The sequence below is a fragment of the Cutaneotrichosporon cavernicola genome, assembly GCF_030864355.1.
Source record: "Cutaneotrichosporon cavernicola HIS019 DNA, chromosome: 1".
NCBI classification, from domain to species: domain Eukaryota; kingdom Fungi; phylum Basidiomycota; class Tremellomycetes; order Trichosporonales; family Trichosporonaceae; genus Cutaneotrichosporon; species Cutaneotrichosporon cavernicola.
Window position 1 is genome coordinate 1,994,346 of NC_083393.1, and position 25,621 is coordinate 2,019,966.

The 25,621-nt window shown below is 59.2% G+C and overlaps 14 protein-coding genes across 14 annotated transcripts; 6 read left to right on the forward strand and 8 right to left on the reverse strand.

Annotated features, from left to right (window-relative positions):
- Positions 1-55: 55 nt before the first annotated feature.
- QDR1 (uncharacterized protein) lies at positions 56-1,813 on the forward strand (the record flags this gene model as incomplete). Its single annotated transcript, XM_060603678.1, has 4 exons — positions 56-292; positions 326-804; positions 837-1,535; positions 1,573-1,813. The coding sequence occupies 4 exons, from the start codon at positions 56-58 to the stop codon at positions 1,811-1,813; spliced, it is 1,656 nt and encodes a 551-aa protein (XP_060453288.1).
- A 476-nt stretch (positions 1,814-2,289) lies between these two features.
- CcaverHIS019_0107410 (uncharacterized protein) lies at positions 2,290-2,785 on the forward strand (the record flags this gene model as incomplete). Its single annotated transcript, XM_060603689.1, has 4 exons — positions 2,290-2,413; positions 2,449-2,545; positions 2,586-2,669; positions 2,722-2,785. 4 exons carry the CDS (start codon positions 2,290-2,292, stop codon positions 2,783-2,785), a joined length of 369 nt encoding a protein of 122 aa, XP_060453289.1.
- Positions 2,786-3,319: 534 nt separating this feature from the next.
- Positions 3,320-3,713, reverse strand: CcaverHIS019_0107420 (uncharacterized protein; the record flags this gene model as incomplete). Its single annotated transcript, XM_060603700.1, has 3 exons — positions 3,320-3,404; positions 3,491-3,635; positions 3,686-3,713. The coding sequence occupies 3 exons, from the start codon at positions 3,711-3,713 to the stop codon at positions 3,320-3,322; spliced, it is 258 nt and encodes an 85-aa protein (XP_060453290.1).
- Positions 3,714-4,231: 518 nt separating this feature from the next.
- CcaverHIS019_0107430 (uncharacterized protein) lies at positions 4,232-5,123 on the reverse strand (the record flags this gene model as incomplete). The annotated part of the gene is made up of 3 exons (XM_060603711.1): positions 4,232-4,490; positions 4,529-4,826; positions 5,033-5,123. 3 exons carry the CDS (start codon positions 5,121-5,123, stop codon positions 4,232-4,234), a joined length of 648 nt encoding a protein of 215 aa, XP_060453291.1.
- A 328-nt stretch (positions 5,124-5,451) lies between these two features.
- CcaverHIS019_0107440 (uncharacterized protein) lies at positions 5,452-5,878 on the reverse strand (the record flags this gene model as incomplete). Its single annotated transcript, XM_060603722.1, has 3 exons — positions 5,452-5,464; positions 5,552-5,640; positions 5,774-5,878. 3 exons carry the CDS (start codon positions 5,876-5,878, stop codon positions 5,452-5,454), a joined length of 207 nt encoding a protein of 68 aa, XP_060453292.1.
- Positions 5,879-5,982: 104 nt separating this feature from the next.
- CcaverHIS019_0107450 (uncharacterized protein) lies at positions 5,983-7,427 on the forward strand (the record flags this gene model as incomplete). Its single annotated transcript, XM_060603733.1, has 4 exons — positions 5,983-6,035; positions 6,075-6,377; positions 6,415-6,809; positions 6,856-7,427. The coding sequence occupies 4 exons, from the start codon at positions 5,983-5,985 to the stop codon at positions 7,425-7,427; spliced, it is 1,323 nt and encodes a 440-aa protein (XP_060453293.1).
- A 34-nt stretch (positions 7,428-7,461) lies between these two features.
- Positions 7,462-8,593, reverse strand: CcaverHIS019_0107460 (uncharacterized protein; the record flags this gene model as incomplete). The annotated part of the gene is made up of 4 exons (XM_060603744.1): positions 7,462-7,567; positions 7,699-7,946; positions 8,245-8,408; positions 8,515-8,593. 4 exons carry the CDS (start codon positions 8,591-8,593, stop codon positions 7,462-7,464), a joined length of 597 nt encoding a protein of 198 aa, XP_060453294.1.
- A 457-nt stretch (positions 8,594-9,050) lies between these two features.
- On the reverse strand, positions 9,051-10,547 carry ARO2 (uncharacterized protein; the record flags this gene model as incomplete). The annotated part of the gene is made up of 2 exons (XM_060603755.1): positions 9,051-10,079; positions 10,380-10,547. The coding sequence occupies 2 exons, from the start codon at positions 10,545-10,547 to the stop codon at positions 9,051-9,053; spliced, it is 1,197 nt and encodes a 398-aa protein (XP_060453295.1).
- Positions 10,548-10,795: 248 nt separating this feature from the next.
- CcaverHIS019_0107480 (uncharacterized protein) lies at positions 10,796-12,012 on the forward strand (the record flags this gene model as incomplete). Its single annotated transcript, XM_060603766.1, has 2 exons — positions 10,796-11,046; positions 11,091-12,012. The coding sequence occupies 2 exons, from the start codon at positions 10,796-10,798 to the stop codon at positions 12,010-12,012; spliced, it is 1,173 nt and encodes a 390-aa protein (XP_060453296.1).
- A 76-nt stretch (positions 12,013-12,088) lies between these two features.
- Positions 12,089-13,347, reverse strand: PEX10 (uncharacterized protein; the record flags this gene model as incomplete). The annotated part of the gene is made up of 5 exons (XM_060603777.1): positions 12,089-12,568; positions 12,624-12,860; positions 12,892-13,043; positions 13,087-13,164; positions 13,200-13,347. 5 exons carry the CDS (start codon positions 13,345-13,347, stop codon positions 12,089-12,091), a joined length of 1,095 nt encoding a protein of 364 aa, XP_060453297.1.
- A 289-nt stretch (positions 13,348-13,636) lies between these two features.
- HOS2 (uncharacterized protein) lies at positions 13,637-15,208 on the forward strand (the record flags this gene model as incomplete). The annotated part of the gene is made up of 3 exons (XM_060603789.1): positions 13,637-13,735; positions 13,772-13,834; positions 13,913-15,208. The coding sequence occupies 3 exons, from the start codon at positions 13,637-13,639 to the stop codon at positions 15,206-15,208; spliced, it is 1,458 nt and encodes a 485-aa protein (XP_060453298.1).
- Positions 15,209-15,546: 338 nt separating this feature from the next.
- Positions 15,547-16,507, reverse strand: CcaverHIS019_0107510 (uncharacterized protein; the record flags this gene model as incomplete). Its single annotated transcript, XM_060603800.1, has 3 exons — positions 15,547-15,566; positions 15,629-16,219; positions 16,309-16,507. The coding sequence occupies 3 exons, from the start codon at positions 16,505-16,507 to the stop codon at positions 15,547-15,549; spliced, it is 810 nt and encodes a 269-aa protein (XP_060453299.1).
- A 296-nt stretch (positions 16,508-16,803) lies between these two features.
- Positions 16,804-18,253, forward strand: CcaverHIS019_0107520 (uncharacterized protein; the record flags this gene model as incomplete). Its single annotated transcript, XM_060603811.1, has 5 exons — positions 16,804-16,897; positions 16,934-17,145; positions 17,412-17,479; positions 17,532-17,746; positions 17,808-18,253. The coding sequence occupies 5 exons, from the start codon at positions 16,804-16,806 to the stop codon at positions 18,251-18,253; spliced, it is 1,035 nt and encodes a 344-aa protein (XP_060453300.1).
- Positions 18,254-18,480: 227 nt separating this feature from the next.
- CcaverHIS019_0107530 (uncharacterized protein) lies at positions 18,481-25,592 on the reverse strand (the record flags this gene model as incomplete). Its single annotated transcript, XM_060603822.1, has 11 exons — positions 18,481-18,582; positions 18,621-19,154; positions 19,216-19,456; positions 19,661-20,023; positions 20,060-20,174; positions 20,209-20,936; positions 20,974-21,189; positions 21,223-22,788; positions 22,830-24,100; positions 24,140-25,088; positions 25,276-25,592. 11 exons carry the CDS (start codon positions 25,590-25,592, stop codon positions 18,481-18,483), a joined length of 6,402 nt encoding a protein of 2,133 aa, XP_060453301.1.
- Between the last annotated feature and the right edge of the window lie 29 nt (positions 25,593-25,621).

The window sequence follows — 25,621 nt, forward strand, 5'->3', positions numbered from 1 at the left end:
CAGCCCACCACTCTATGCTACCGCGTCAGCTCCTGCCTGTCAAGATGATCGTGAGATGAGCAAGCCGCCCTCGCCACGACGGTCACACAGTGACCCAGGCCTTGAGCGCCTAGATACGCGCTTGAGCTCGGACGAGGGGTACGTTCCGTCACTGCCCTCAACCCCACCTCGTCCCACGATCGAGCGAACACAAACAAATGGCTCAGGTAAGCCATACTCTGCCTTTGACGAGCGCACAAAGTGGACCGTAGCGGCACTGGGCGGCGTCGCGGCCGTCTTCTCGCCCATCAGCGTAAGCCCTACCTAATAGCTAGCTTAACACCAGTCCAACATCTTCGTGCCCATCATCCCGCTCTTGGCGAAAGAGTTCAACCGGAGCGAGCAAGATATCACCCTCGCCGTGACGGTCTATCTCGTGTGCCAAGCCGTGACGCCGTCCTTTTTCGGTGCTGCAAGCGACAGTTATGGCCGTCGACCCATATTCCTCATCACAATGGTCATTTACCTTGGCGCAAACATCGGGCTCTCGCTCATGCCTACGTCTGCGTACTGGCTCCTCCTATTGCTGCGATCCGTGCAAAGCATTGGCGGCAGCGCTGTGATATCCATCGGCGCCGGCGCTGTTGCCGACATTGCCGCGCCAAGGGAGAGGGGAAAGTACATGGCTATCTTTACTTGTGGTGCAATGATCGGGCCGGCCATCGGGCCGTTCTTGGGCGGTCTGTTGGCTCAGACTCTCGGATGGCGCTCCGTGTTCTGGTTCCTCACCATCGCTACGATCTGCGTCATGGTCCCATTTCTCTTGTAAAGTACTAGATTAACAGAATTGACGCCAGCTTTTATCCCGAAACACTGAGGAGTATTGTCGGGGACGGGTCGATACCCCCGCCACCTCTCAACGCTTCCCCGATCGCATTGTGGCACATGCACCAACAAAAGAAGGCTGGCGTCGAGCCAGATCCCATCGACCGCCCACTACACAAGAAATACAACCCTCTCTCAGCCTTTTTGATCCTCTTCACGCCCGAGCTCCTCATCATCTTCGTATTCGTTTCCCTCCCTTACCTCGAATTCTACTGCCTCCTGACCGTCTTCTCAACAGCCCTCAAGGACAGCTACCACCTCTCGGAACTGCAGATCGGTCTCTGTTACCTCCCCGGTGGGGCTGGTACTATTACCAGTGCCCTCCTAAATGGCAAGCAGCTGGACTGGTATTACCAGCGCGAGGAGAGACGAGTTGGCGGTGAACATCGAAAAAAGCCAGATACGTTCCGCCTCGAACTGACCCGCATACGTTGCATGTACCCCTTCATGGCCGTGTTTTGTAGCGCAGCCATCGCACTCGGCTGGTGTCTCCAAGCACGAGCCCCCTTGGCCGCCACGCTGGTCATGCAGTTCCTCGTGGGCCTGGGAACGGGAACGATTAGCACAGCAACGATTTACGGGCAGGACATCTTACCTGGAAAGGGAGGGGCTGTTAGTGCGAGTTTGAACCTCGTACGATGCGCTTTTGGGGCATTGGGAACCGGCGTCATGTGAGTACACGTACACCTTGGATGAAGCTGAACCCAGCCAACTCATGTATACCGCATTGGGGGCGGGGTGGACGTTTGTGCTCCTCTCTGGCATCTGTGTTGCTGGCACGCCCCTCTCCTTTGTGGTGATTCGGTATGGCAAGGGGTGGCGGGACGCTCGAGAGGCCCGGGCGGCAGCGAAGCGTGCCAAGAAGAGTGTGAGCATCAACTTGGGCGAGAGGAAGGAGGCAAGGGCCGACGTGTGTCAGGAGGGCGAGGAGAAGGCGCAGAGATCATGACAACTGTATCCTAGCATTAGCATGTATCGCATTCTGACCAAAGGACGGTGTGATGGGCCTTGTAATAGACTGGAACCCAATGTTAGGATGTCTAATAGAGTGGGGCAGTGTCAAGGTGTTGTTTGGGCAGCCCAGGGCTTGTGGCGCTTCCAGTACCCTGCAGGTCGTCCAGGGAGTGGGGCAGCGTTAATTAGAAATAATTGAATTCATTAGAACAGAGTTTAGAGAGAGGGATTTTGAGGTCTCTAGTTTCTCTAACCGTGACGTGACTGATTTTACCAGCCATCTCAACTCATCCCATGATCCCCAAGAACCTCATATAATCACTTTACAATCATCCAATCAACAACCAACGCCATCTTGTTGCCACCATCCCAGTTCCCAAGGTTCACACTGAGCAAGCTGCAAGCTCCAAGTCTACATAACATCTCCTCTTGTATTCTCATCACACTCACCCTCCCATCACAACAACAACAATGACAGACTCCAACACTTCGTCAACCCTCTCAACCAACTCCCCAGTCAAGGTCCAGCCGCTACGTGACCCCGCTCGTGCAGCCATGGTCGTTGGCCAGAAGGCGCCGTTAGGCTCTAGTAATCGTTAGTCTCCACTTTGTTCTTACAACTGACACCAGCCAACCAGGTAGTGCCGGGCCAGACGGTCGACCATTCCATTCCAGGCGCCATGCTCGGCCAGAAGGCGTTGCTCGCCAAGAAGTTTGCCAGTGCCAAGTATGTCTGCTTAGTGAAGCATTCCGAAAGCTGACAACAGGGGTAGTACAATTAGCCCGACGGACGCGCTACAGTCGCCGTGTACTGCCAAGATTGCTAGTGCGAAGCAGCGCCGCTTCGCCAAGTGAGTGTTTTACGGATCACCTGTCTGACTGAGCTTTATGAACTGACAACAGGGTCAAGGTTGCCGGGCTGCGCCTAGTCAGCGACGAGAACAAGAACACCACAGACAAGGCATGAGCCACTACACCTGTACCCACACCTTGTACGTTCAGCTCGTCACTTTACGGAAGCTGACCACAGGTCATGTCTCGCCCGTTGTACTTGCCTCATAGAAACGCCCAAACGCCCAAACGCCCAAACGCCCAAACGTCCAAACGCCCGAATGATTCATGTGTACCCTTGTCATGTCTGTAGCTAAAGAAAGCTGCACCGCGGCATGCATTTGATTGTGACAAAGTGGGGTGTTGTTTGTTGTTGACTGAGTGAGTGTGAGGAGAGGCTGACACTCTCCCTAGATCTCCACCAGCCGACGACTCTATCGCCGCCGCTCAGACCCTCAACACCCTCAAACCCTGCGCCCACCCAAACATTGCCACAACAACACAGAGACGACATGACATGACAACCATGCATATACGCAGCCAGACTGCTCTATTGTCCTGCAGGTTCGTGTATGCTACACATGAGCGCGGCGAAAAGTCAAGCCAGCGCGGGTCGGTGGTGGGTGGGTTTGGGAGGAGGATAAGGTTTAACAGAGGAAAGGCAAAAGGCCTAGAGCGGCGTGTCCTTCTTCTCGGTGGGAGTAGCAGTGTTGCCGAGCGAGCTCAGCTTGGACGCGAGCGAGACGGGCTTGCCCCTGGGGTCAGCTTACAGCAAGGTGACCAATTAGTTGGCCAGGCAAGGACCATGGCGGATCCACCTCGTCCTCATCTATCGACTCACTTCTGGAAGTGGCGCTGCTTCGCTCCGTTGAGCTTGGCCGAAATGGGGCTCATAAAGTTATCCGTGGGCGACATGGTCGATCCAAGCCCCTTCCCTCCCAGCAGCCCCTTCTTCTGAAGGAACGAGGGCGCGGCGGTGGGCTGGGCTGGCTGTTAGCTTGATTGTTCATCGTGCTGGTCCCAAGGTCAGACTAACCGTTAGACTCCTTGAATACGTTGGACATGTTGAGGATCGATGGTCGATGGGCGATGGTCGATGGGCGATGGGGCGAGCTTGACTTACGGGCAAAGTTGAGTTGAGATGGATGATAGGACGAAGAACAAAGCGGGGTAAAAGCAGGCGCGGTTGTTTTGACTGGTGAGGCCTTTACGTAAACTGGGTAAATTGGGGTGAGTGTTGATTGGACAAAGTAGATTAGTGGCGTCAATGACGAATTGGCTCAGCAAAGTGTCTGTCAAAAGGGATTTGATGAGGCGGGATGCCGACTCAGAGTTAACTTTGCTTTGTACATGCAAACTGGCGCGAGAGAGATGCGGCTCCAGCCACAGTCCAGTCCTGATGTAGTGCGCATCCGACGGCGTCTGTCAGTATCAATGCCTCATCTGTATCTGCGCATGCGTCTGCATCGTCTGCATCGTCTCATCGCCTCATCGCTTCTCTCATTCAGCTACACCCGACATAGATACACAGATCTCAGCCGCGCGCACTCATGCATCTGATACTACTTGGCGCCTCTAGAGCTTAGAGCTTGGCCTTGAAGAAAGTGAGCAGGTCAGCGTACGCCTCCTGGTACGCCTTGGTATGCTCGTTGCCCGAGAGGTCTCCACGCGCAGCCGCCCAACCGTGCGGCTCGTCAGGGTACCACTTGAGGAAGTTCTGTCCTGGGTTCTTCTGCTCGAGCTTGGCGAACACGCCATCGACGACGGCCTTGTCCTCGTCCTTGGACGGAAGGAGGCAGACTGGCACGTTGACCTTTTCGGCGTCCTCGAGGTCAATGAAGCTGGGGTCAGAAAAGCAGTAAAGTAAAAAAAAACTCACGACGGGTGGCAGCTCGCAATGGCAGTAAAGTCGTTGACGTCGACCGAAGTAGTCGTCGCCTTCCAGCCCCAGCAGTAGCCGACTGTGCCAACCTTGTCGTGCGTGACCTTGAGCTCGGCGAGCGATGCGCCAATCTGAGTCGACTGGGTCTGGGGGACAGCAGGGAAGCCCTGGAAGTACTTTGCTGCCTTGGCTGCGCCCTCGGCCGAGCCATCGAACATGTCGGGAGTCGCGTAGTCGCCGTGAAGGAGGTCGGGCATGTACACGCGGTAGCCGCCCGACGCGAGGATGTCGGCGCCTGGTGTGTCAGTATTTGCACGCGTCCTGTCCCGCAGATGAACACGTAGATCAACATGGAATGTGGCAGAGCAACTTGGAGTGATGACGTTAATGCCGAATCCCGGTTGTCACCAAGCACATGTCCACATGTCCACAGTATAATCATTTTGGGGTCCCGATAACCGCAATGCGCCCAACGACACGACCGCTCCGCATACCACTCACCCTGGAGGATCTGGGGCGAGAAGCCGAACACGTCGTAGACAATCAGGATGGCCGAGCTGGCATTCTCGGGGCCGACAATGTACGTCTTCATGTCGGCGATCTTGCCGTACGCGCCCTTGGGCGTGTAGGTGGCCGAGACGGGGGGGAGGGTGCAGCAAGCAAAAGGTCAGCCGAGTGTGCGTACGAGGTGAGGAGTGTTTCGAGCCGTGCAAGATGAGGTGCTATATGGGCCGTGGGTCGGTGCTGTGGCAATGCTCCACGAGCTCGAGCAAAGCTGAGCAACAGCTGAAATTCAACTGGTTGAATTACGCAGCTGTATGGAGCATGTATTGTATCCACGACCGGCGCATGGTGGGCCACGACCATACGGCCATGAACACGGCATAGGCTGGACTCACCCTTGGACATGGTGGAATATGCTATACGCGGGGCCTGGCGTTAGATTCAAGTGAGGGCTATGAGTCTGTCCGCCATCTGCGCCAACATTGCAGTTTGCCAGCAAAGGAACGATGGACTCACGGATCACGGAGAGACTTGGAGCGGATGAGTAGAGTTGAGACAAGTTGCAAGTTGTCGTTGTCGGGGTTTAGCCAGTTAAGGGTCAGGATCTGTGGGTATCGGGTATCCGGTATCCCAGAGTATGCGTCATCAATATCAGCCTACCCACACCCAGTACAACGACATCTTGTACACCTCATGCATCATGCATCATGCATTGTACCGTTTCATGTGGCTCTGTACACTGCTGACAAGTATCTCGGCATCGTCTCCCACTGCCTCGTCGTCAACTTGGCCGTTCGAAGCCACCGTGGGAAAACTCGGCGTCTGCCGACTGCAGGTGGGCATCTAGGATTCACAACTGCCGGTCACCGCCTGCCGCCAGGCCGCCAGGCCACCATCCAGCTCAACAACAATCCAATCGTCATATGCGACTAAGCCACCTAGCCCGCATGACGCTCCGCTACGCCCTCTCCCCGGCGGTGACTGGCACCGCAGCGCCATGGTACGTATCAGTGCCTCCCTTTCTCCTTTCTGACATTAGCATCCCCCAAGCCAAAGCCTGGGGCGCAACCTACGCTGCGGGCCAGCAAGCCGCCGGCCCACTCCTGGACCTGTCGCAGGGCGTCCCCGGCGAACCACCTCATGCTACGGTCCTGGATGCCCTCTCCAAGGTTGCAGGTAGCCACGGGGCGGCAAAGTACGGCGCGATCCTGGGCGAGCCCGATATGCGTGCGGCGTTGGCTACCCAACTCCGCCATCAATACCAACTGAATGATGGCCACCTCCAAGCACAGGATGTCGGGATCACAACGGGGTGTAATATGGCATTCCTCATTCTGCTCATGTACGCCCTCTCTCCTCCATTGACCTTCTGATATCAGGTGCCTCTGCCCGCCCAACGAAAGCTCCATCCTCCTCCCTCTCCCAAGCTACTTCAACCACGCCATGTCCCTCTCACTACAATCCATAACTCCAGCGTACCTCCCCTGCGACCCGGCCCACAACTTCTTCCCGTCTCTCGAAGCGGCCCGCGCAATCCTCACCACGCCCAGCACCAAGAAACCACGCGCAATCGTCCTCGTAACTCCCAACAACCCCACAGGGTCGACCTACACTCCAGACGTGTTGGCCGAATGGCTGGCCCTCGCGCGCCAACACAACATACCTCTCGTGTTGGATGAGACGTACCGAGACTTTGCGTCTACTGGTGCCCCTCATGAATTGTTCAAGGACCCACAGTGGCGCGAGAGCCTCATCACCTTGGGTTCCTTCTCCAGTCCGTTTACCTTTTGACCTTTGCCAAAGATGATACTGACACCCAGAGGGATACCGTATCCCGGGCCACCGTTTGGGAAGTATCACTGCCCATCCCGATTTCTTGCAACAGGTCGCGACGGTTGCAGACTGCATGCAGATCTGTCCTCCGAGGGCACCACAGCTCGCCCTCGCACCTCTCCTCCCGTCGCTGACCGAGGATATGGTCCGCTATGCTGCTGCACTGAGGAAGCGCCTCACCGACTTTGGCGCTGCCGTTGCCTGCGTGCCGGGATGGCGCGTGCTCTCTTCCGGCGGATTCTACGCTTACGTCGAGTTCCCGGAGGCATACACCTCCGAGAAAGGACGCAAGGCACTCGCTGCCGCTCTCGGAAAGGAGATGACGCGCGTCGGCTCGGGCGACGTTGGGCAGGCCCTCGCGACGCGGTGCGGCGTGCTGACCCTCCCGGGGTGCTTCTTTATGCCGGAGCTTGACGACCCCATCTGGGCCAGTGTACGTGGCGGAGACGCCATGCACGAGGATCGTTGGATCCGCTTCGCCGTTGCCAATGTCAGCGATGACACGATTGCCGGGCTCGCAGACCGCCTGCGCGCCCTCAACACGGTCATGGGAATGTAATAATAAATCGAATAGCTTCTACAGAGCCAGAATGCTACTCAGACTTGTCTACCCACACCGGCGCAGGTGACGCTGCAGTGGGGGCTGGCGACGACGCAGCGGAAGACGTCGCCGACTTCTGCTGCTTCTCGAGCATCCGTCTGGCGTTAGCACTATTGGTTGAAGCTGTCTGAGGGAGCTGCAGTCGTCACGCGGGTCGCAGTGACAAGATCGCTGGCGACCAGAAGCGCCGCAGTCCCCACATTTCGGACCCTCCGCACTTGGCACTCACCGCCGAGCCTCGAGAACCATGCGCTCCTTCCGTGCCCGCAAGTCAGCCTCCCGGCCCTCGCGCGTCGCCTCCCATTTGCCCGTGCTCGCCCCGCCCTCAGCCTCAAGACGGGCGCTCAGTCCATACCGGTCAATGAGGGACGTCGCCTTCTGGGGTGCGGGAGCCTCGGCGCCAGGCGCAGTGGCTGAGGGGTGTGGCACGGCAACGGGGGGACGGAGGTGGTCAGGGATGGTGAAGTTGGCGGGAGGCTGAGGTTAGCGGAGTAACGTGAAGAAGCGGGGATGCGTCTTGGGCGGGGAGGAGAAACGGAACGATGGGCCGGCGATTATCAAGACAGCTGTCGCTGCCCTCCGAACGTCCTCACCAGCCCAAGTGTATCCCGTGATGTGGGAGCAAGCCGATGTAGTCAAGGGGGAAGGATACCGATACAGCGCGAGGCGCGCGGAAGACGGCTCGCCTGTCGATAGTCCGGCTGTCGGAGACCTGTCCGCACTCTCGAGCATGCCTCCGTGCCGACCCTCCTTCTTCCCCGCTTGATCCACTCACGTTAGGTAACGAGCCGCGCTCGAGGATCAGTTCGCTCGTAACCTGCGCACTCCGCGTCCTCGTGAGCGAGTACACGACGTTATTAATTGGCTCGTTGGGGAACGCGGAAGTGACAGCCTCGACCATATCGCGGCGCACGTCGGAGAAAGGGTCCGGCGGTGTACCTGTGGTCAGCGGAAGCGTAGCGACGAGCGAGGAGATGCAGATGTCAAGGCGAAGAGAGAAGAAAGAGAACGCTAGAGTCAAGGAGAAAGGTGGCAAGGTACTCACTCGGGCCCGAGATCCAGCGGTAGACTGCGTAGAGTATGCCGAGGAGGATGAGAGTGGGGAGGACGTCCTCGAATGCCATAGCTAGGGAGTGTGGGGGTCGAAGACGAGCAAGAAGTGATGTGGTTGAAGAGGGGCTGACGAAAGAGTAAATGTGAGGGACCAAGTGTTAATAGTTGGATGATAAGATGTAGGATGAATGGCCACGAGCAAGAGAGCAAGAGCAAGAGAGCAAAAGAGCGAGAGCGAGAGTGGGAGAGTGAGAGAGTGAGAGAGTGAGAGAGTGAAGGAGAGTGCACGCACGCACGCACGCGATCCACAAGCGACGTGCCGGGGCGGCGACGGAACCAAATTGAGTGGCGGTGGCCGCTGATGAAGTGATCCGCACAATAATCCCAGGAACCCGACTTGCAAGTCGGCCGAGTAGAGTGGCTTGTTGCCTGTACAGCATGCTACACAACTTGCTGCTACAACTCGCAACCAGTACCCTAACGTCCCATGCATGCCCAACTACGATCTATAACCTACTTTTTCCCACATTACTTGCGCTGGCCGGGAAACACCATGGTCGGCGGCAAGCTAGTAACGGGCGCGAGGAGCGACGCGGCGTGGGCGCGCGCGTTCTGCTGCAGGACAAGGTCCATGACGACAATAGCGGCCATGGTCTCGACAATGGGCACGGCGCGAGGCACGACACAGGGGTCGTGGCGGCCGCGCGTGGCGAGCACTCCGTCCCTGCCGTCGTACTGTGCCGTGCTCTGCTCCTGGCTGATGGTGGCGGGCGGCTTGAATGCGACGCGGAAGTAGATGTCCTCGCCGTTCGAGATGCCGCCCTGCACACCACCGGACCAGTTGGTGGTAGTGCGCAGGCGGTTCTCGCCCTTGCCGTGGTCCGAGGTGAAGGGGTCGTTGTGCTGCGAGCCGGGGAAAGTGGTGCCGCGGAAGCCCGAGCCAAACTCAAAGCCCTTGGTCGACGGGATCGAGAGCATGGCGTGAGCGAGCACAGCCTCGAGCTTGTCAAAGCACGGCTCGCCGAGGCCGAGAGGGCAGTTGCGGATCACGCAGGTGACCGTCCCGCCGAGCGAGTCGTTACGCGCCTTGGCCGCGCGGATTGCCTCCTCCATCTTGGCCGAGGTCACGCGTTCAGGGCAGCGCGTAATCTCCTTGTCAACCTCCTCGCGCGTCACGTTCTTGACCAGGTCGAGGTACTCCTTGCCGAGCACTTCGTCGTCCTCTTGCGAAAACGGGAGGGCGACGGGGCCAACGGAGCCGACGAACGCGACAATCTCCACACCGTACGCCTCCTTGAGGTACTTTTCGGCAATGGCGCCAGCAGCGACACGACCGATCGTCTCACGCGCAGAAGCGCGGCCGCCACCAGACGACGCCTTTACACCGTACTTGGCCAGGTAGGTGTAGTCGGCGTGCGAGGGGCGGGGGTAGAGGTCGGTCTCGGTGTAGTCGTGCGGGCGCTGGTCCTTGTTCTGCACCAGCATGCCGATCGGCGTGCCGAGGGTAACGCCGTGCTCGGTGCCGCTCTGCACCTGGACGGTGTCGAACTCGGAGCGCTACGGGCACGAGCGGAGATAGCAGGGAGGCGCCATAGGAAGCGAGAGGCGTCGCAAGAAGCGGAGTAATGAGCGCGACGGGGAGCAGGGCGGTGGGGAATGAGTGGAGGGTGCAAGTGGTTGCGTAGAAAGGCAGGGCAGGACAGGGCGGGTTTATCGACCGGGTTTGTCAGGTCGGGTCAAAAGTCATCAAAGCAACACGCAGCATCGAGAGCGGCAACGATAAGTAGCGGCGAAGACGCCCAGTGAACGAAACACAGCGTCAGCCCCATTCCCCATGCTCTTCCGCAGAGTACTCACCGGCGTCGTGATGTCGCTCTGGCCCGGCCGCCTCCGGCTAAGCTGGACCTGGATGTCCTCATTGGTGAGGGTGAGACCTGGCGGGCATCCGTCGACGATGCAGCCGACAGACTTGCAGTGACTCTCGCCGTACGTCGTGACGCGGTACAGTTTTCCAAAGGTGGACATGGTGATTTGATTGGAAAGAGACAACAAGTGACGACAAGAGAGGAGGTCGGGCAAGCGGAGGCGGCCAGGGAGGGTCCGACTCACTTGACTTTTGGATTGAGTCGGGCAGCGGATCCAATTGCGTGATCAAACAAAAGTCGAGCATTGGGAAAGGATCGAACTCTGGTCCAAGGTGGAGGTCAAAGGAAGGTGGAGGTAACTGAGGCGAGTCCCACAAAGTTGCCACCACAACATCCAACATCAACATCATGCCGCGTCCGGGCCAGAAGCGTAACCGCACACTGGCCGCGCTCGCCGTACAGGACGCGACTAATCAGGGGGTGCCTCAAGATGAGGCGGGAATGGAGGTCGATATCGAGGTCGATCTCGATGATGAGGACGACGATGCCGACGCGATTAAGCCCGGGACGAAGACGGGCCAGGCCCTACCCGTCGCTGTAATCCCGGACGACTTTGCAGGCGAACCCGAGGATGGCGCGACGTACCTCGCGCTGGTTAAGTATGTATACCAAGCTAAGGAGGTTTGACGGTAGCTGACAGCAGCCGTGCGAACAACTCTCTGCCGTTCTATAAACGTGTCGATGTGCCCGAACATCTACGCCCCACCACCCCCGCACCTGCGCCCCCAATATCCACAACGGGAAGGCATCCCGCTCTACCCCGCCAATCGTGGCAGGTGCTCTTTGGCACCCACTTGGCCGCCTACCGCGACCACCTCGCTGCCTCGTGGCCAGAGACCCTCCCCTATCCGGCCGATTACCCGCCACTACCTAGCGCAGGGGACATGGTCGGATGGCTGGGATACATCAATGGTGCAGGAGTGGAGATGGATGAGGAGGAGGCGATGAACGCCGAGCCGGTTCTCACTCCCCGTGAGCCAAGGATTAGCGTCCTGCAGCGTTTGGACTCAAACACCGTCGTCCGAGTGCTCAAGCATCTGAACCGGGCAACCAAGACTGCGCTCCAGCAATTAGAAGAAGACGGGACCGAGGGCGATCCTTTCCCTCCGGCTCACGCGCGCTGGGCATTCGCCCTGCTCGCCATACTCGACCGCCAGTTGGGTGGTGACGACACTGCTGTCCTCCGTGACTTTGCGCGGACGCTCGCCTCGGTTGCGGCTTGGCGTTGGGGCGAGGCGGCCAAGAGAGGCGAGCTCGAGCCCGTGCCCGTCAAAGTCGGGTTCTACGGACAGGGAGGCGAGGAGGGTGCGCCGGTGCTCGGCGAGCTGAATGGACCGGGGCGTGTGGGGTACGCCGTTGGCGCGCGGTGGAAAGCCGTGCGGGACGCGCGGGCGCGCAGTGAAGCGACGCCGCGTCCTGAAACAACGGAGGCGGGACACATGGACGGGCTCGACGAGTGCCTCGCCCGCTGCTGGATGTGCGCGCATGCCGTCGCGGCGGGGTGGGCGCAATGGGACCTGCTCGATGACTTTGAGGACGCGTTCCGCGGCGTGCCGCGTGAGTAGGATGTATCATAGACAGTGTAGATGTGCATAATAACAGTGCATGACTCTCCTCTTCTGATCTATCCCTCTATCCCAACTAAAGATTGTACGCGGGGACAAGGCGCTCCATCCGCAGCGCCTGCCTGCACAGGGGACATTCCATCTTATCCAGTCCACCCAGGCAGCCCCAGCAGAAAATGTGTCCGCACTCGGTGACAGCCGTCGTGCCGCCACTACCCTCACCTGTCCCACGGCTCTCGAGGCACAGCGTGCACTGGCGCTCGGGGAGGTCGAGCGCCTCCGGGTCGAGATACGTGTTGGGAACGTCGTACTGGGCCTCGTTCGTTACCACCACGCTGTCCTCGGGTGCATTTCTGATGGGCGTCGCCGTCCCGCTGTAGTCGTGCTGCGTGACCTTCTCCTCCATGCTCCCCGCGACAGCGCGAGAGGGAGAAGCACTCGTAGTCCCCAGGTTTCGGGGGAAGAGGCGATAGAGGAGAGGGAGGGCCATGATGAGGCCGAGAGGCTCGTATGATGCCTGCTTGTGCTCCGCGGGGATGGGCGGCATGTCCGAGATCTGGCGTGAGCTGCATGTAGGGACAATGAAGCTCAGACAGGCTTGAGATACTCACATACGCCATGCCCGTGATACGGCGTGCAAACTCGTAAAACCGGCCGCTAAACATGAACACGACGAGGTGGATTTCGGGCAGGCTCTGACCGAGGGGACTCTCGATGAACTTTGCCACGCGGCGCTTCGCCGCGGCCCACCGGGAATTATTGTATGGATCCCCGCGCAGGTAGTGCAACATCGACGGAGACGTCAGCACAGTGGGGAGGAGCAGGAGCGCGATGGTGAGTAAGCGCCGCTGGCGTCAGCGCATCCCTGCAACTGCCCACCCTTCGTGTCGGCGCAAGCTTGTGTGCGACCGGCATGATATCGGTATACTCTTCCCCGAGCGTCTGGCGTCCCCGCCCAAATGTTAGGAGAAGGTAGACGGCGCGCACGGCGAGGTCGACTATCGTCTGCTTGTGGGCGAGCCAGCGCGTGCCTGCCATCAGCAAAAGTCGGTGGAGGCGCTCGGATGCACTCACCAGCCAGGGACCGGAGCAGCTCGCTCACGAGCTCGGTCAGACGGCCCACCTGTGCCGCGTCGCGCTGATACGAGCGCACTGATGTCAGCTACCCCAGACATCTTTAAGCTCACGGATCTGCGCCTGCGACGCAGGGTCGGGCTGCAGGCGGTCGAAGGCATCGGGGGGCGTCGCGGTACCTGCCACGGCTGCCGAGGCCGTGAGGGGCTGCGCGGTGCTCTGCCCCTGGATGGTATGTGAGACGGAGCGTGTCGAGTCCATGTTGGACTGGGATATGGAGTGATGAAGAAGATGAGACAAGCAAGCATGAGCGGAGCCCACTCGGCTCAACCTTGCCCGCATAGCCGGCCCGACAGAGAGTGGCCGCACAGACAAGAACACGGAATCAGATTTTGGCCCCGTTGACACTTGTTGGGTGGCAAGTCGATGTTGAGAGGTTGACCAACTGTTTCACTCGACGATTACGACTTTTACTGACTTTACTTTCAACGTCCTTCACTCCATCCGCCATTAGTACACCAACGATATCAGCGCCGAGCGCTCCGGCACCATGAGCGCGATCGTCGATCACCCCACATTCTCGGATAGCCCGTTCTTCTTCGACCGGCGCAACCTGCACATTCCCCAAGCCGAGAGCGCGCTATTGCAAGTGAGCTCCACACACTAGGCCAGGAGCTGACAGCAGCCACACTCCGCGCAAAGTGTCTCGTATTATTTCCCAAAACATGTCGGGAACTATCACTATGGCGTGAGTTGCTGACTCCGGCGCGATGGCGATGTCGGCGCAGACAACGGCCGCACACAAGCAAGGCCCGCTGACAGAAAGGAACGCCATCCCATGCGCCCTCATCGGCTCGAGTTAACCAACAATTTGGTTTTAGGGTACAGTTTGCACGAAAAGATGGCCATGTATAACCCACGACGCGCGACCGACGATGAGCTGTGTGACTTCCACGACGAGGATTACATCGACTTTCTGAAGCGTGTCACCCCAGCAAATGCGCAGAAGCTCACCAAGGACTACACATTATACAACATAGGTGACGACTGCCCGGTATTTCACGACCTGTTCAGCTTCTGCCAACAGTACGCGGGAGGGACTCTAGCGGCCGCGCGCAAGATAAGCATGGGTGGGACGGACATTGCGATCAATTGGAGTGGCGGGCTGCATCACGCCAAGAAGGGCGAGGCGAGCGGCTTTTGCTACGTCAACGATATCGTGCTCGGCATCCTCGAGCTTCTCCGTCGTCACTCACGTGTACTGTACATCGACATTGACATCCACCACGGCGACGGCGTGCAGGAGGCGTTCTACCTCTCCAACCGCGTGCTCACCGTGTCATTCCACAAGTACGCCGCCGACTTCTTCCCTGGGACTGGCAATCTCAGCGAGATTGGCGCCAACCTCGGCAAGCACTTTGCGCTGAATGTTCCGTTGCACGACGGCATCGACGACGAGAGCTACATCTCTCTCTTCAAGGCGGTAATGGAGCCGACGATCACAACGTTCCGCCCAGACTCGATTGTGCTGCAGTGCGGCGCAGACAGTCTGGGCTGCGACCGCCTTGGGACGTTCAACCTTTCGATCGCGGCTCACGGCGAATGTGTCCGCTTCATCAAGACGTTTGGGCTACCGCTCATCGCCCTCGGCGGTGGAGGGTACCGTCAGTCCTCGGTCGCGCGGTGTTGGGCCTACGAGACGGGCGTGTTGACGGGTACCGAGCTGCCCGTTGAGCTCCCACCAAACAACTACCTCGAGTTCTTTGGCCCCGACTACTCGCTCCACCCCAGACTGAGTGGGAGTATCCAGAACATGAACTCGCGGCAGTACCTCGAGCGGATCCGGGTGAGCATCCGCGAGAAGCTGCGATACATCAACGGCGCGCCGAGCGTCCAGATGCAGGAGATCCCGCCGGACCTGCAGGGACTGTTAGAGTCCGAGGACCGCAAGAAGGAGGAGCGCGACGAGGAGGCGAACAACGGATTGGCTGGCGAGGACCGCAGCGACGGGGTGCAGAAGCGCAACGAGTTCTTCGACACCGAGATCGGCGGTGATGGGAGCGGTGTAGGCGGGTCATCATCCGGCCTAGGACCACGAGGGAAGAAGACCATGCGCTTCTAGACTGCGCTGCGTCGCTGTCACATGTGAAGATGGCCTTGCGCTTGCGCTTCTACGGCGCGCGACCTCACTCTCACCTGCTGTATTGTAGCTGTCGGATTCCCCCATCCCCTCCCCATACCTCCGCCATACCCTGCATTACCATGCCATTGTACCCCGTAGCCCTAGTTTCCTTTTTATAGTCGTGTATGCACCAGTAGCAGCAGAACATAATCGCGTGCGTATGGTATCTTAACGTGTACAGCTACCCAGCTCTCTACTTCTGAGGATCCCATCCAAGATCGAAATGTGGATGGGATAGCGGGAATACGTCGGTGGCTTGGCGGCCTGTGCCCATTGTTCTACACGCCACCACCCATACCTGCTGTCAGAACTGTACCTCCAGATGGCTGTCCTTCTCAAGATTGTCGTCTGTAAACTCACCAGTGACGCCAACCTCGTCGCGAATCTTGGCCGTCTCGCTAGCACTAAGTCGATTCTTAACGCTCATGAGGAAGCAATCGAACACGGTATCGGCCTCAGCCTCAATCCGGAACTCATCCTGGCAAAGGTTGTGGACCTTGTGCCAGAAATCGGGTGCGCTAAGCGTGCGGTGGAAGTTGGCCCCGCTAACAGGGCTAGGTGGCTCGGGCGAGACGTCGGACGCAAAGTCAGCGTCGATATTCATAGCGTCCGTAGTTGTGATCGTGAGGCTCGGCGCGCGGAGGTGCGACGGGCGGCCGGGAGACATGCCCTTAATAGGCTCGGGGGCAATCTGGGACGGCGCTGGAGCAGATGGGGATGGAGCCTTGGCGAGGAGGTTGATAACCGCCCCATCGGGAATGTCGTACTCCTTGAGGAGCTTGGCGTCGGCCAGCGCCTTACCCTTGAGCAGGAGGCGCTGGAGGTCTGGCGCGGGAGCGCCGGCAGCCGCTGCGGCCTTCTTCAGGTCCGCAACCGAGTCAGAGAGGGAGACGGTGAGGGTGAGTTGGAGGGCCGGCTTGAGGCTCTTGATCGTGACGTTGATGGAGCCGTCTGTTGTCAGCGGAAACCAAAAGCAAGAAATCGTCAAGGGGAGAGGAAATGAATAAGAGTGGGAAGAGGGGAGAGAATAGAGGACCCACCCTGCGATCCCTCAGCGTCCGCGACCTCGGGCGGCGCAATGACGGGCGTGTGCAGTACCGCCGTCTTGCGAGGACGCCCCTCGAGTGGCGGCGCATAGTCGGAGGGATACTCGACGGGCCGCGCGTCAATGGTAGAGACGTAGCGCGCCGCAAACGCTTTCTCCTCTGCAATACGTTCGCCAGCGAGTGGTGCGTCCATGTTTAGCTGATGATGATGTCAAGTGTTGTGAACAATGAGGTTGTGGGATTGTGGATTGTGGATCGTGGATCGTAGCCGGCATTGTCCAGACAATGGCTCGGGATTAGGATTAGGATTAGGGTTAGGATTAGGCTGGGGCCATATTGACTACTTGAGAAGCGATTAGGAACGTGTCGTCATTTCGACCTTTCGAGATATTTAGCGGGACCAAATAAGTCCCTTGAGGTAAGAACCAAAACACAACACAGGTCGCGATTGACTTCTTTGACAACTCGTTCCGTACACTTCATCTTATCATGGCCGCCCGCCGCACCCGCCGTTCCTCGGGCCTCACCAGCCTCGGCATAATGGACCAAGACCAAGAAGACCACCTCGCCGAGTTTGACTCTTGTACGTTCCACCCCCCCCTAAATATCTGACCAAAAGTTCGCCGCAGACATGCCCGGCAGAACCGCGAAATCATCACCGAGAACATTACGAGAAAGGGCCTGATCCGGTCCCTCCAAGACCAAGTCTCGAGTCTCCAGGCCGACCTCTTGTCTGCGCGGAGACAGAACGCAGCCCTAACCCGCCAACTTGCTTGTTTCCGAGATGACGCCGCCGCATTGGACGCAATTATCGAGGCCGTGCCCAAACTCGTGCGGTTGCGGTCTGCTCTCGGCCCAGCACCACGCAGACAGAGAAAGAGTATACATCCCCCGCCTCGGATAGCTGCTGCTCCACAAATGGGGGTGTTGCATGAAGAAGACGAATCTCGACGGTATTCAGAGGCAAGCTCGCCGTTCGCCACGCCGTCTCCCAAGCCAAGGAGGAGGAGGAGGCGGGAGAGTGGCCTGTTCCCTCCTCGCCTGGAGACGCCAGAACCGGAAGAGGACGCTGTCGAGGATGCTGTGACACCTCGTAGGAGTCCCGAGCCGGACCGTCAGAGCACGACGCCAAAAGCCTCACCGCGCCGCAGGAGCCCGCGCAAGAGTAAGAGTCCCAGAGGTATGTTATGTGATTGTCATTGTCCATCTGATGATAGCGAGCTCCACGCCCACGAAATCGCCGCGCACGCCGGCCTCGAACCAACATACACCCAACCAGAGCTCACCCCTCACGCCGGTGCCCGACACGCCCGCGATCGCGTCCGTGACGGTGTCGAGCCTGCCGAGCTGCCCGTCCGCGCCGTCCCCCTCTCAAAGAGGGTCCATCCCGTCCTGCTCAACGGCATCAATCCCTTGGTCCTCAACGTCAGGAGTCTCGGACGTCCTCTCTGCCTCGACTGCCGCTACGTCACCGCAAACATCCAATCAACCAGCCACCCAACCGGACACGGACCCACCCTCGCTCGCGAGCTCGTCGTCCTCCACTACCTCCACCGCAGCCTTAACTTCCACATCCGACGCGGCCATCGCTGCCGCCCCGGAAGACGGGCGGTCGCGCCGTGCCCGCAGCTCGGTGTCGTACAAGGAACCCTCGTTGCGAACCAAGATGCGCAAGCCGGACGGCGTGTCGTCCGAGGAGGCGCTCGGGTTACGGCCGCGCGGGAGCATGCTCGAGGGCGTGCGGCGTAAGAGCGCGTTACCGCGCTCAACGGCCAAGATGGACTTCCGGGCCGATAAGGAAGAGGAAGGAGCGCCGACGCCGCTTGCGCCGGCCAAGGTCGTCAAAGAGACTTTGCCGAAGGAGGGGACTAAGAAGGCCGCTGGGAAACGACGCGCCGCTGCCACTGCGACTACGAATGCGGCTGGTCCCGCAGTATAGAAGAGCGACGGACAGCTCAGACGTTGATGTTGTACTTAGAGTCACCGATGGATCAGGTGTACAGATATGCGACTGCGTGCGTCTTCTGCTCCTTGTGGAATGTGTTACATTGTGATCTATGGCGTTGAATGATAATGCGAGATGCAGGCTGATGATATGACATGCAGGATGGAGCGTAACATGCAGGTGAGGAGCGACTGAGTATGCAATGATGTTGTATCTATCGCTTAGGACGGACGCGGTGGGCGCGGGCCGTTCGCGACGTCGTTGTTGATGAGTGCACGCACGTTGACTGGGCGTGCGCCGCCTCCAGGGCGTTGAACGGGTTTCTGATGTCAGTGGGTGTCAACAAGCAAAGCTGACTCACCTTCTTCTTGATGAACAGAGCGTCCTCGCCAGCGGGCCGCTTGGGAGGCCTTGGACGAACGGGACCGCCAGCGGATGGGCCAGCGATACCGGGAGGGCGCGGAGCGAGTGATGTGTTCACAGGGTAACCTGGACGTGCAGGGAGAGATGGATGCGCTGGCAGTTGCCGACCGGGTGCGGGCGGGGGTGAAGATGCGCCTCGTGATGATGGTAGAGCCGGTGAAGACCGGTCGGCGGGAGACGATAAGCGGGACGCGGTTGCCGAGACATTCTTCGACGGGCTGGTGGAGCCATTCTTCGAGCTGTCATTCGAGGACTTGTATCCGCCGATGTCCAAGCCGGGGATGCGGGGCTTCTTGCTTGCCAGCTCTACTTCTTGAGAAAACTTGCGCTTCTGGTCAGGTCGATCGAGGTCCTTGACCGTGCCGACCTTCGGGATGATAGTCGCACCCTCGGGTGTCACCTGGCGCGATTTGTACTTCCCGTTGGGGGGAGCGAGGACACGCTTGGGGTCGGAGAACAGGGTCGAGTCGTACTGCAGGTCAGCTTACTCGTAGACAATATGGCAATATTGCAGCGCAGCCGTCTCTACGTACATCAACAAGGAGACCACGCTCGCGTGCGTCATTGACAATCGTGTTCCACCGCTGGTCACTGCGCTCGAGCGTCGAAGCGTTCCCCAGCACAAACAACGTCGACTTGGCACGCGTCAGAGCGACGTTCATGCGGCGGAAGTCCTTCAAGAAACCGATGGTCGTGAGGTTCGGTCCGGAACGGACACACGAGAGGATGATGATGTCCTTCTCCTGGCCCTGGAAACCGTCTACAGTGTTGAAGCTTTGGGTCAGCTGAGGATACTTCGTGAATGCTTCGTGAATGCAACCAGCCGGCAAGGTTGAGCGCTTGGACAACTGACGCCGCATGAGTGCGGCGCTGTTGCGCCTACTTATGCGTGCAGCTGTGCGCGGGAACTCTTCCTCCTCAGACTAGCTGCCACTCAACCCAAGGCCGTCGCGAACATCGTCGTCATAGGTTACTCACTCAATCTTCTCAACGATCTCCTCGCCGAACACGTTCCGGAACTGTCGTTTGAGCTCGTTGAGCTGCTCCTTGTACATGGTGATCACGCCGATGCGCATCGTAAAGTCGATGCGTTTGCCGTACTGGAACTCGAGGTTGCGGTACAGGTCGACAGCAGCCCTGGCCTCGTCCGTGTTGCGTGTGGATGTACCCGCCTTCGTCTCGTGGCCATTGACGTTGACAAAATGGTACGGCCCGAAGATTGGGGTCTTGTGCCAAATCGCCGCCGTCTTCTCCGCCATCCTTGGGCCATCCTTCAGCCGGCTGCTGTAGAACAGCTTGGACGGCAGCTCCGAGATCTCGGGGTGCATACGGTATTGGATGCTGTCGGTTAGCTGTGAAAGATACAGCCAAACCTACCTGAGAAGATTCATGTGCGAGCCCTTGTTCTGCGCGATGCGGACGAACAGGCTCTGGTTGAACTTGTTATTGTCGGCTTCGACGCTGAACGTGGTGGGTGGAAGCTGGTTGGGGTCTGACGTCAGCTAGATATGGCAAAGCAATCTCACCTCCGACCATGATGCACCGCTTAGCACCGTACTTGAGGGGAATGAGACAGCTCATCTCGATCGCCTGGGCCGCCTCGTCAATGATGACCGTCTCGAACTGGTAGGCTGAGAGCACCTCCTGGCCGGAACCGGAAAGCGTTGCACAGATGATGTCCGCCTCCTTGAGCACGGCATCGCGCGCCGCACGACGAGCACCGTTCAGGTGACGGGTGGCGTCACGTGCGGCGTCCTTGGCACGCGACTGCTGCTGACCGAGTTTAGTACGTTTCGCGTTGAGGGAATGCAGCTCGGTTTCGATCTCCTTGAGCTTCTGGTCGTTGCCCTGCACGCGGGACATCTCGAGCTGCTTCTCCTTGATCTGGTTCTTGACAGCGTCGAGTTCAGTCTGCACACGCGTGAGCTCGGAGCCACCACCATCACGCCGTTGCGACTCGTCGTTGACGCGCGCCTCGACAATGTTGTCGAGTGAGACGTCCTTAACGGCGACGTTGACGGACGACTCGACACCGATACGGACGACCTTGGGGTGGATACGGCCGCCCTGTGCTGACGGTACCCCGTCCATGAGACGTTTGCACACTTCGTCGATGGCCGCGTTACTCGGTGCAACTACCAGAATCTTGGTCTTGACAGGAGCATCCGCGTGCGAAGCGATCGGCATGTTGCGCTCGGAGAGGAACTTTCCCACCAGGCCGCTAATCGTCTTCGTCTTACCCGTACCCGGTGGACTGGCTCGTCAGCATCATCACAGCTCACGCCACTCACCCCTGGATAAGTGCGAAGCCCTGGACGGCAAATGCACCGAGGATCGCCTTTGCCTGCGGCTCGTTGACCTGGAACTTGCCCATGGCGTCCTCAATGTCGCCCTCAGAGACATCAGGTGTGACTGCGCTCCGCGCGCCAAGTATGTCTCGAAGGATACCAGGCTCGTAATACGGCAGACCACGCAGCGCGCCAAACTCGCGCATGGCAGTGCCAAGTCTGGTGTCAGGATGCTTCGATTCGTTTACCTACGCTGAGCGCTTCTGCAGTAACAGCTTGCCTTTGACCCCTACGTTCGGGTCCATCCCGCCCAGGATGCGCAACTTCATGGACACCTCCTTGAAGCGGCGCTGGAATACCATGACCTTGGCAAACACCTGCCGCCCGCCGGGTGTTTGGGGTTGGATGGTGACAACGTCCGAGTCGTTCAAGCTGAACATGGGTGGCAGGTTACCAGCAACGACAGCCTGTAAGTCGATAAAGTCGTCCTCGTAGTCCTTCTGCATAACCTCCACGGTCACACTGCCGGAAGACGGCTGGTCCTTGATGAACTGTGCCCATAACTCCTGAAGGAACATGGGCAGCATGACCTTGTCGTAATGCTCCGGACTCGCGAAGGTCGTGGGCACTGATTGGAGTGGCCCGAGCTGAGCTTCTACATTCTCCGGGTACCGAGGCGACGTGCCAGTATGCGCTGGGTCCCAGCCAAGGACGAACCGATACAGTGGCGTCATGTCTGGGCGGAGACGCATGCGCATCGCATGGGCTCTCTTGCGCTGAGCCTCACGCTCACGCATGAGGTCAACCACACCCGCCCCTAGCATCTTGATGGGCCGGGACTCACTGATCTTGAACCTCTGCGGTGCCGCGACCTTGGTGGCCGGCTTCAGCACGCCCTTCTGGCGTGCTAGCAACGCCGTGAGACCCTTGTTGTCGTCGTCCGAGGACGAGTCCGAGTCGCTCGTATCCGACGACGCTGGAGCTGGCTTGGCGGCAGGTTTCGGCGGCCCCGTGTACGCACCGATACCAGTGCCGATTGCAGCAGCGTTCGGTAGACGTGTGACAGGAGGAGCGCCGCGGCGTTGCTCAATGATCTGAGCCTTGTGCTCACGGCTCAAGTCGCGCATGAACTTGGACTTGTAAGCCGACGATGAAGGCGGCCTCTTCTCCGGGTAGAACTTTTGCGGCACAACATTGATTTGAAGCTTCTCCTTGGGCTTGGGTTTCGGTGCCTCGACGCGCCTGGAGCTCGTGTTTTGAGCACGACGCTCGAGAATGTCCAGGTCGTTGGCAGATAAGCTCTCGAGAAAGTCGTCTTGTTCCTCAAACTCGTCTAACGTCATCTGGCGCGGCTTGGTCGGCTTGGCGTGTCTGGGACGGCTGGGGCCCTCCGACGGGGAGTACGTCCCGCCCGCCTTCTTCATCATCACGGCGAAGGCGTTCTTCTGCTGTGTCACCGGTACCGACGGCTTGACGTCGCGTCGCTCTTGACGCATGTCCTTGCCGGCAACTGCCCGAAGCTTCGAGGACACAGGCTCGACATCAGAGCTCATAGCCTCGGGCGATGTCGCCTTGACCTCCTTGATGAACTGGATCTCGTCCATAGGAAGGTCGAACTGGTTGACAAGCTCGGACAGCTCTGACAGCATGTCGTCAGTGATGCGACTCCTGTACGCATTCGAGATGCGGCGACAGAACTTGTCCAGCTCGACAAGCGCGCTTTCAAGCTGCGGATTGCTGCTGAGGTCCGGCTTCGACTTGCTAACGCGACCGAGAATGGTCTTAATGAGCTCGAATGCCTGGTGGAGCGTTTCCGCGCTGTTGTCAGCTATCAACGAAACGAAGTCGGCTGCACTTACTCAGTCAGACGCAGCCACCCGACGAGATCGGCAAGCACGACCTGGAGCTTCTGGGCAAGCGTCTTGCCGACTTGGGACACGCGTGCTGGCGACTCCGCCGGGTCGTCCTGTCGCACCTGTGTGTGGCTCAAGATGGCAGACTCGAAGATCCGGATATTGTCTGTGATCATGCGGCCGAAGATGAGCGCGTCGCGCATCCAGTCGACCATGACCTCGTTGTCGTAGAATGGTGCCCAGTCAGAGGTACGCCTGAAGATGAGGGCGAGCGAGTCCGTCATGAGCTGCCACAGGTCACTCACACGGCGCGTCATGCGCCGGTTATTAGCGTATTTGGACAGGAACGAGTCCGTCTGGAGTAGGGCCGGTGACAGACCTGCCGCCTCACACAGAGCGTCCATGACGTCCGTGAAGCAGCGCACAAGCCACTTGGCAAGCCCTACGGCTTCTGGAACCATCCGTGCGGTCTGAATGAACGCTGAAAGGAAGGTATAGAGGCCGTCCATGGCCTCCACCGAGTACTTGCTGAGGAGTGTGTGGATACAGTCGCCACGATCATCGACGTCGGTGAAGGACTGCTGGATCAAATTGATCACTGGGTCGTGTATCGACTCAACTGGTGAGAGGAGGAGCACCATGACAGACTGCGCGACGCCTGACAGCTCCCATAGCGAGCCGAGTATAAGAGGATCGAGCTGCGCTGCCATTGACTCGACAACTCGCGCAAAGTCAGTGCGGACAGTTTTGAGCGCCAAGTTGACGGCGCGCACACTCGCTTTCCACTCTGGTGGTTGGACGACTTTGGTGAGATCCTCGGGGTTCCATGCGTCGTTCAGGTTGAGCTCCTCGATGTGCGCCAACGGCGCTACGGCGGCCATGATGAGGGCCAATCCCGCGATGTCTGTTGGGTCTAAGGCATCGTACGCAGCCTTCCATAGTTCGCGTCGGATCGAGGCACGATGGAGCTTGTCGACGGAGACTGCCTTTGAGACGGGTTGGCCCTGCTTGGCTCGCCGCTCGCGCTTCAGCCGGCGGCGCTCGTTCATGGCGACCGTGGCGAGGCCAAGGACGCTCTCCATCACCTCGCGGCCATCCGCTTTGAATACGAGAGTGACGAGCGAACGTGCCGCCTCGCGCGCCGACGACCATCCCTGGTCGGCCTTTATGTGGAACGCGACGCGCGCAATGAAGCTGGAGTGCACGTCGAGCGCGGACGCGAGAGCTGCGATACCCAGATCGTTGCCGGCAACCTTCTCCTGCAGCACCGCTAGAGCCTGTGAGCAGTTAGCATGATTGAGGTATAACGGGCCTACCTTGAAGCCTGCCTCCGCAACGGCAGCGCGGACCTGGATGTCTAGCCGGTCGTGCTGCATTTCGGCGAAGCAGTAGCCCATAACCTTGGCCAGTGCCTCCGAGAACCCCGAGCCTTCCTTTGTTCGCTGTGCATCGAGAACGGACAAGAGGAAAGGAGTGATGAAGGCCAACGGCCCGGCTTCCTCAGCACCTTCCCTGCTCTTGCCCTTTGGGTTCGAGGGCCGGGTGTCAGCGACGAGGGCATCGAAAGACGAGTTTCTCTTGATCTCAGAGAAGAGTGTGTGGGGTAGCTCGGGGGACGTATCGAAAGCCCAAGCATGGTGGGTTGGGGACATGATGAGGAGGGAGGTAAAGAGCTCGAGGACGGCGGGGAAGGTATCCGATGGTGTGCCGAGCTGGCGGGCGACGAAGGCCATGACGGACTTGTCTGGACGCGCTGCGTCATGCGTGTACCGCCCTTCAAGGAGGCCGCGCTGGATCGCATCGGGTCCCAGGCGGTCAGTGGACACGAGTGCCTGCACGGAGGAGAAGAGCTCGGTCTGAGAGCCGGAAAAGGTGGTTCCGAGTAGGGCGAGCACCTCTGCACCGACGCCGCTATTTCGGAAGTCCTCAAAGCACAGCGGCTTGTGCGAGATGAACGCGATCTGGATGCGCGCCCATTGCCGCCGCTCGGGCATGGGTGATGAGAGGAGATTGACGAGTCCGGCGGAGAGGTAGAGGTCGGCCACGGACGTACGCCCTGTCGACGCGACAAGAGCCACGTCGAATGCTTCTGCGATCTCTGGTATAACGAGGACTGCGGGCTCATTGAACGCCAGCTGGAGGAGCGCTGGGGGAAGGTCGAACATGCCGCCCAGCTCGAGATGCGGTGATATCAGGCTGGCTTGCCATTTGTCGACAACCTTGGCGAAGTTCTGTCTTGTGGCAGAGGGGTACGCCGAGAAGTAACTGATATCAGTGGGGCGGGTGGGAGAGGTAGGCCGATTGGGGAGGACGGGCAGTTTGGGAGTGTTGGACGTAGGCCCGAGGAAGGAAGGTGAGAGGGGCGAACAGCGCGTGCCCCTCGCTGTACACGCTAAAGAAGATGATAGGGAAAGGGGACGTGATCCAGTACGCCGTCACCATGATCACTCACAGCCGCTCCCAGGTTCGCCGTGCTGACGCGAACGCGCGCGCACACTTAGCACACGACTTGACGACCTTTGCCAACGTCTCGATCCACGTCTTGCTTGTCCCCTGCTGCTTGAAAGCAAACAGGACGATGAGGTACGTCGCGGCGCGGCGATGCACCTCGCCTGCCTGGGAGCAGAACCAGTGCGGCACGACATCGTCACTCTTGTCCCCAAGGAGAAAGGTGTAGACTGGTGCGAGGTCGGTGTCGAGTGGCGTATCGTGCCGTCCCTTTCGGCGGTCGAGAATGGCCTCGACCTCAGCTGGTGTTGGGGTCGACATGGGTCATGGAGAGATTGAAGGATTGAGAG